Here is an 8738-nt window from a genome sequence, read left to right as displayed (position 1 = left end):
AAGGGCCAGATTTGTAAAGGCATCTAGATGCCTAAACATGCATCTAACCCACCCACCTACCTTTCAGTAATCTGGCCCCATATAACTTGTGCCCAGCGTCACAGCATGGTGGAGTAGTGAGTGCAGTGCTTAACCGCGGGATTGCCCCTGTGCAGCTACTGCCCTTGTCTTCAAGGGTGCCACAGCCAATGTGGCTCAGAGGAGAGTGGGATATAATACCTCTCGTGCCTAGCTAGACAGCGAGCCACTCACATGCTGGGGTGTGTGAGCAGCGTGCTGCCGCATGGCGGTACCAGCAGGGCAAGGCCAGCGTGGCACTGGGCCGTCTCTTTGGGAAGGTGGGTTGCTAAAGTGCAGTCACGCAATGCTTCCCCACGAGCAGCCAGCCCAAGAGACCGCAGGGGCCCTGAGGTTCTACAGACCTTGAGGCAGCCGGTCTCCAACTGGGGTAAGCATCGTGCTCGCCGTGCTCAGGTGCTCTGCAGGGCTGCTGGAAGCAGGCTAGTCCAACAAAAATCTGTTCTAACTACGCAGCTGCCAATCACGAGGAGTGGCTAACAGGCTCTTCCGTATTTTAGCTGAGGCTCATAAGGACTGTTGGGTTAGGTGGTCACCTAAATTCCCTTGCAATACCAGCTGTCTATTAGTCCAGGTCATGTTATTTATCAACAGCTCAGGGTGCTGGAATGAGCCTTTTCCTCTTGGGGGAATAGTGGAACTGGTACAAGAAGATGGAGGCAGCCTGTGGGATCCACATACAAGCTGCTCTGCTGGGGAGAGGAAGAGACTGGTCCATTCTCCTGCATCCAGCAGGAATGACGAGGGGGCAGACTCTCCCCCACCCCCATACAATAACACAGGCTCCCGCAGTGGAGCATGCCATCCTGTTTTGTTGCATCTCTGTGTGGCTGTGCTAAGACACAATTGAATTCTCTTAATTTCAGGCTGCAGCAATGAGGAAAACACCAGGCCAGACTCTTTTCAAGTGTTAACCATTTATAAATAAGTACATTTTTTTCATACGTACAGGTCATTGTACAGAGTACAATCTGTATACATGGGGGCAAATGCATTCGTTTGAACTTTTCACATCTATCTCACAGCTCACATGTACAGACAAGAAAACGCTGCTCAAGCAAATACAGCAAAGGAAAAAATAGTTTTTCTTTCCTTGTACATCAGAGGCTGAGGGCCTCAGTTGAGTGCAGGAGTTGCCTTCCCCCTGCACAATATCACAACTGTGTCGTGTTCAATATATCCGTAGAGAGAACAGAACATGCATTGAGTAATATACTGTACAGAGAAAGTCCTTTACATCAGAATTATAGAAAAGCTAAAGGAAAATTAAGTGTCTTAAAGATCTTCCCAGCAAGTGTCTTGAAGGATGGCAACCAGTACTATTTATTTAGTACAGATCATCCAAGGGTATATCCTGTACATCTTTGTACTAATTCAAATCCTCTTGAAAGTGGAGCGGACAGAACAGAGACAAAAATGCTGTAATACTACGGACAGTAAAATGCTGGACAGACATGACACCGTCACCGCTGGAAGCGACCACATTGGAATCTCTAGGTTATTGATGTATTGGCAAAATGGACCTAAGCACAGAGCGACTCCCCTAGTTTGTCTGGTATGTCAGGGCCCACCAAGGCATAGTGCAGCTAGTGACCTACCTCTGAGGCTTTCCCACCAACCCCTAACAAGACTCTGTGTTCTAGCAGTGGCCAAGCCCCATCTCCTTCGTAACTGAGCAGTAAGCGTAAAAGCTCCAGCTCAGGTTGCTAAGTGGCATGAGTGCAGCCGAATGGCTGGTAGAATATAAAGGATACAGTGTATTGATCTGGTGTCCATTCCCTTTAATAGCGCTGATTGGGTTAGTTTTGTTTTCTCCTGGGTGTCGTGTATACATCAGGAAAAGGTTCCAGTGTGATTCAGCTGTTGTCAGGCGTTGCACACAAATGAATCTTGCTAAATAATTCAGCCCTTAGTGGTTTGTATTAGAAAAAGAGTTTGATTGAATAAAAGTCCATCAATTATTCAAGTAATTCTGAAAAAGCAGATCCACCTTCACCATTGTGCTTGTGTCCACATGCATCCCCACCAAATTTTCCTTTGAGCAACCAGAAGTGAATAAAGGCATTTTGCTATGGAGGTCTCTGCGACACTGCACAGTAGATACAGTAGCTATTACCCTAAGCCCTTGTTTAAAGATCAGTAATTGTGGTAGATGAATTGTCTGGAATGTCCAAAGGAAAAATAACAACAACCAAAGAGCTTGCAACAGATCAGCAAGGACACACCTTAGCAATTAAGGTTAAAAAACTCGCAGGCGTGCTTGGTGCTCTAAGTAAGGCGTAGCTGGCACTTCGGTTTTAGCTAGACTTCTTCTGGGTAACCCTGAATATACAATAATCTTTGTACTTGGGTACTGAGTTACTGCTACTTAGCAGCCACCCTCGCCAGGACTTGCCTAAACCATCATTTGAATTAAGTATGTTCACAAAAACTTCTAAAGAAACAAAATTCTAGGCCCAGTCTTCCACTAAAACTACCCTAAGTTACCATGCATGTGATTCCAACAGGCCAGGTCAGCCAAAACTGGCACAGTCCTCACCTACACAACAGCATTTCTCTGCACCCAGTAATATAAGGAAGAAGGGGGTACAGCTCAGGCTGTCCAACTCTGTTCTCCCTCTGAGATGGGTCCAAGGGCCTCACTCCTTGAACCCTTCTCTCCTCTAATCCTGTCTTCAAAACTCGCCAGTACCATTCCTAAGCTGGCTTGTAGTGATCACCTTGGAGCCACACACAAAGCTGGTGCCCTCTCCCCTGGGGTTGAGTGTAGTCTTTCCAGCTGGGGAATCCCGATCCGCTCACCTGGGATAGAAATTCTAGCTCAGTCCAATGCCCAGGGCCCTCTCAAGGTGACTCTGTGTGGAGTCACAGTGACATCTAGTGGCTAGTTTGGTTACAACAAGTATTTGTTTAGGAATACCCCTCAGACTACATTCCAAGGAAAACATTCTTGGGGTCCTGACATAGGCATCAAGAAACTGTTTTACCTGGTGCACCTGAAGAATCCCACTTTCGATGGCAGTCTCAAATTACATAGCTCCTGCTGGGGTGCTGGTTGGGGGGCCATGGTGGTAGTCTTAATTATGCCAACAGGAGAAATGTACAGGATCTAAGTACAGCCTGTCTGGAAATCCTGACACCAGCCAGGGGTATGGTACAGGATTTTCCTACTTTCCTCAGCAGACAAGCTTACAAGATACACATCTAACCTGAAGGGGGAGGGGAAATCTGAGTAAAATTTCAGTCTTGTGCTCTATTGAGTTGCCTTTAGCTAGTGTACTCTACAACCAAGACAAAATATGACAGCAGATACAAACTAACGTCCATGCCAGATACTAATTATGACTTTGAAGATACAAACGGGTGTTTAAATAAATATTGATTTTTCAATTGAGAATTGTGTTCCTTACCGATCCAGTAACTAAAGAAACAAATAGACCTCAGGTGTCCTAAGAAAATTGCTGGGGAAGCGCTTTAAAAATCACTGCAATTAGTTTTGTACTTAAAAATGACTCAATCTTTTGCTGCTTATATACAACAGTTAGTTCTTGTGCTATAAATGTTATGATTCATTGCTTCATTTCTTTTTTCTTTTTGAAAAATACACGGAGACAAGAGGTGTTATGCTATTTTCTAATGAAGACACTACTCACGCTTAAATAGCCAGTATTTATCATCGTAACAAATTCAAACAGTAAAGTGCACCATTTACAGAGAGAACAGATGGTAAACCATTAGTGCAAGAATCCTGTGAAAATGTAACACACGATATTGTGGAAAAAAAACCCTGCACGCTACAGTATTTAAGCGTTGTTTCATTTTTGTATTAGTGTTAAAGTGTGAGCTGTTTTTTTGCTCCTTAAAACATCTTCATAAACCCACAGTTGTACATGTAAGTGCTTTTAGGGGACATTTCTAAAGTACAGTACTGGAATCACATGGCAGTGAATAGCAAAGCAAAGCACAGTCAGAGATATTACAATGGCATTATCTTCGACAAGGATCATTCAGTTTGGATTCTCTTAACAATAAGATTAGAGATGACTGGCTTATGGCAGCAGCATGTCTCACTTAACTGTATATAAAAAAGGGACGGGGTAAAATTTGATTACTTTGTCCTTTCAGAAGAAACTACTGAAGCTAAAAAGCCATTCCATTTGTTCAGGAAAGATAGGGCTTTGAACAAAAACATGATGTTATTAAAAAAAATCAATGGACACAATCTAGCTAGCTTGGTGCACTGTAGGGAAGATTCAAACAATCAGTTGCTCCTTATACGATAAAACACACTTAAAAAAAGAGAGAAACAATACTGGTCAGTATCCTTTTCAGTGACAGAAATAGTGCATGCAGCTTCCTGTCTTCGTGGCCCAGTCTAAGGATGTTGGGAAGGCGACATAGGTAACTGGGAAGGCTCCCACTTTTATAACCTGCTTAGAGATCCCTGTAATAAAGCAAAGGGAGAAAATTCTTCTTGCCCCTTGGGGAAAAAAATAAACCTCCAATACAAAGGCTGTCTTGGAGAAATATAAAAGTGTCCCACAAATATCCGAGTGGAAGAAACGTAATCCCCGAAAGAACACAGAGGCAAACCAAGAGTACTTTCCATCTGCCAGTGAGAGACATGCCTGGCCTGTCCCAAGGGTGGCGCCTCTCAGTTTGGTCTAAGCAGTGAAATTACAACAAATGGTGCTGAGCCACTTTAATCAAAGCCAGGGGTTACTAAGAGTTTTAGGGCCGGATCCTCAACTGGTTTAAAACATCGTAGCTGTGCTGCGGTCACAACGGAGTGACGCCGATTTACACTAGCTGAGGATCTACCCTTAATTGGGTTCAATGCATGTTTCCTTTTACGACTAGATTCACGTAGCCCTTTGGAAACAAACCACGTGAACTCTTTCCAAGGACCAATTCCCTTCGTAAGAGTTGATATGAGATGCAATACTGGGCAACAGGCACTGGTTTGCTTTAAAACAAGCTACAATATTACTGCTCTTCCCATCCACCTGGCTGTTTGCTCTCAGTTACTGAAAAGGCAGATTAAAAACGTAACCAACAATAAATCAAGCAAAGAAAGCTCCCTCTATGCAAACAAAACTCCAGAAAATTCTTGGAAAGTTCTGTAAAAATGGTTTTTGGAAATGTCCCCTGCTTTTCACACCGACTCAATACTAGTTGCATCTGATTGAAAAGAAAAAGAAAGAAAGAAACCAGAACAAAACAAAAACATTTTCCTGAAATAGAGCACATAAATTAATTATAAATATCTCTCTTAACTACAGGTTCTTAAAGAGCAAAACATCGTCTCTAACATTTACAGGTATGGAACACAGCAACCGCTTTCCAAAATTCCAGGAACAAACCTTGCAGCTCTAAGAAACACACATTTTACTCATTAATCCCTTGGAGGAGTGCAGCCCCGCACTACAGCACACAGCTTCCAAAGAGTAGGTGCAAACACAAAGGAAATGGCAAGGCAAGGCTGTGTGTTCAGAAGGACTTTACTAAAGTGACTCCTTGGACACTTTCTGGCTTGGAAACCTCCATGTCACGTTATGCAGCATGATCAAAAAAAGATCTAAGATTCCTTCCTCCACTGAGGGTTTCCTATTCAAATTTTCCTCGCAAGCAAAACGAAAACCCATTAAACTGTCCTGGTGAAAATGTGGTGATGTGTGTGAGATGCAATCATCTGCTGGAGGTGTGAAGAAAAGGTTGCGGTTAATTCTGCTTACAAAATGCACAAGAGGTTTCTAGCCAATTCCTTTGGCCGATTAAAATTCACAAAAGGGGCAGAGTTTGATTGCTCTCTAAATATTTTTAAAATGCCTCAGAGTAAATCAATACTGTGGCATTTGGAACGTAGCTGTCGAAGTAGCAAAGCATCTTATGGTCCCCACTCATTCCAACAGGCTACGGTATTAAAAACAACAAACAAATCCAATTCAGATTAAAATGCTATAAAACCAGCTCAAGCAGGTTGGTTATTATGCATAGCTACTTGTTATTAAAAGCAAATAAAGCCCCATTCGGTGCAGATAACGAGCTCTTTGTGGGCAAGAGACAAGTGGGAAGATGAAGACTCTGGTTGTCTAGAGGAATACCGGACAATGCAAATTTTGAAAAGGCTGCCAATTTTTAACCAGCTTCCACTAGGAATTTTCATAAGCATTTTCATGAGAGCTCCTTAAAACCAAAGAAACCAATTAGATTTGAACATGAACTCTTGCAAAGAGCTGGTTACCTCCCACTGTATAGGGGGACCTATCTGGGTTAACCCACTCCATGTACTAACATATCCTTATTGACAGCTGAAACCTGGGAGGGAACTCAGTCTGAATTGGACAAACAATACTGGCTTGTTTGATGTTGGCTTCACCGTCAGCTGGGTACCAAAGGATTCTGAGCACGGGCATGGCTGTCTGATCACCACACAGAAATTACCGGAGAAACTTGCTCATGTAGCTACCAAATAGAAATAATAGTAATAATAAAAATATAGGTGGGAATCAAGCCTGGAAACGTGTGCTGAAAACATAAGGGTCTTACTCCAACAAGTGTCTTTTACACATTAGACTCCACAAACGGTCTCTTTGGTTTGATAGGGGATGTCTGCCCTTGTCTAGAGTCCCTGGAGAGCTGCCTGTACAGGTTGTCCTGGTAGGCCTGTGCAACGGGCAGTGTCCTAGCCACCTTAACATCTGGATATGAGGAGGCTTGGCTGACTCTCTCCAGGAGGTCTCCCCGGGACCCATTGGCTAGCATCCCATGGGGGCTGTAATAGTCTTCCTCTAGCAAATGGCCATTCTGTGCATTGTTGGTTTTGTTATAAAAGGCAATGTTGCTGATTGAAGAAGGTGGGCTAAACGATTCTGGCTGGGGGAGGTTTCCAGGAGATGTCGGACTAATAACAGTATCCACTGAAGACACAGCCCAGGTCCGGGTCTGTTGGTGGAGATGGGGGTACTGCTGAGTCCGAGCGGTTTTATCTATAATTCCCATGAACGGTGTGGTCCTGGAACGGGCTGGTTCACTGGGGTAACTCCCCTGAGGTGGAGAGACTGGAGAAAGTTCATCACATGATCTGTCATAGGCTGGCTTGAGAGGGATCTCCATTTGCTGAATAGAAGCAGAAGGGCGGAAGGTAGGAGTCAGGTTGGAGGTGGATGAGATGCTATTGCTAGAAGGGGAGAATCTGAGGCCAACACTTTGAGAATGAAGCAGCGGTCTTGGAGTTGGTGGGTGAGGTTTTATTTCGTTGGGGTTGATAGTAATGGGCCTTCTGATTAGGTGAGACACATCAGGAGAACCAAGCTGGCTGGAGGGAAGGGAAGAACGTTCCAGATCAAGCTTTGAATGACAGACCGGATAATAGGAAGCGGACTGACTGCGCCCAATCTGCGGGGTCTGACTGTATCTCATTCCACCCCTGTATGCTGAAGAAGGCCTCTGTGGAAGATCTTCTTTAGTTAGCCCTCCATGCTGGCAGATAGCTCCTGCGCTAAGGCTGGCTTGAACATGTTGCACTGGTCTACCATCACCCACTATTCCACTAATTGAACCTTGGTAGACCAACCTACTCTGACCAACTCCCATTTCCCCGGATGCAGACTGGTATTTGCTGGCCATAGAGTGGGCAACTTGGCTGTAAGCACCGGTTGGAATCACAGTACTAGAATGCACGGCAGAGCTCGGCTGGTTGCTTCTTACAATCTGTGCCTTGGCTGGCTGTAGCCTGTGCCCTTGCTGTGGGACTGCAACAGGAATCTGGGGAATCTGGAAGGACCTCTGTGTCATTTTGGATAATGGAGACTTTGGTCTACCAGGGAGTTGGTTAACACTAGGTTCTTGCTGGTAACGTACTGGGGAGCCAGACTGGGCCCTATAGACACTTATACTTTCTGCAGGAGGGCTGGCTCGATACTGAGGACCTCTACGGAGGGGTGAAGGTGGTGGACTTTGATATTCTTTCCCTTGACCTCCAACTGGAGGTGGACTGAAGCGGTAAGAGGAACCTTGGTGAGCAGGGGAAGTATGTGGCGGACTAGGTCTGTAATGATTGTTCTGATGTGTTGGAGACAGAGCAGGAGAGGTGGACTGATACCCTTGTCTTGTTGGTGAACCCACAGAACTATTGGATCTGAAGTCAAAAACTTGATGTGACCCAAGAGGTGAGCCCGAAATATAGGCTGAATCCCGGTGAGCGGGGGATGGGGGTGGGCTCTGGATGATGGGAAGCCCTTGACTGGGCCTCGCCTCTGTCTGTAAGCCAATGGAAACATTTTCTACATCCTGCTCAAGATACTCCTCTTCAAAGAGATCTTGCACAGAGTACAGTTCTTCATGCTGGGCTTCAGCTTCCGGCTCCGCTGGGGGTTGCTGCTGCTGTTGCATCTGTCTACATTCTTCCTCCACTCTCATCAGCAGCCGCTGGATCTCACGATTGTTCGGACACAGCTTGATGGCCTCGTTCAGATCCTCCAGGGCTGCTGAAAACTGCCTGCTTGACAAGGGGACAGACATGAGAATTGAAGTTACTCTGGATTTGAATGAAGCCTTTTGGGGATTCTACTGAGCTTGAGCAGCTTGTCTTTACTTAGGGAGAGACTGTGATCTCTACAGCGGCTTTCTCGAGCTCTGCCTTATGTGCCTCCATTTGG

General features: G+C 45.1%; 1 protein-coding gene across 1 annotated transcript in view; it reads right to left on the bottom strand.

The window, feature by feature from the left end:
* Positions 1-986: 986 nt before the first annotated feature.
* Positions 987-8738, bottom strand: part of TANC2 (tetratricopeptide repeat, ankyrin repeat and coiled-coil containing 2) — a 713500-nt gene continuing 705748 nt past the window's right edge. Inside the window, exon 29 of the mRNA XM_077806150.1 lies at positions 987-8578. Coding sequence (XP_077662276.1) covers positions 6643-8578 — 1936 coding nt within the window. The 3' untranslated portion in view covers positions 987-6642. The remainder of the gene's footprint in view (positions 8579-8738) is intronic.

The sequence above is a fragment of the Eretmochelys imbricata genome, chromosome 27, assembly GCF_965152235.1.
Source record: "Eretmochelys imbricata isolate rEreImb1 chromosome 27, rEreImb1.hap1, whole genome shotgun sequence".
Lineage (NCBI taxonomy): Eukaryota > Metazoa > Chordata > Testudines > Cheloniidae > Eretmochelys > Eretmochelys imbricata.
The sequence above is the reverse complement of the archived record's forward strand: the minus strand, read 5'-3'. Positions and strand labels throughout refer to the sequence as shown.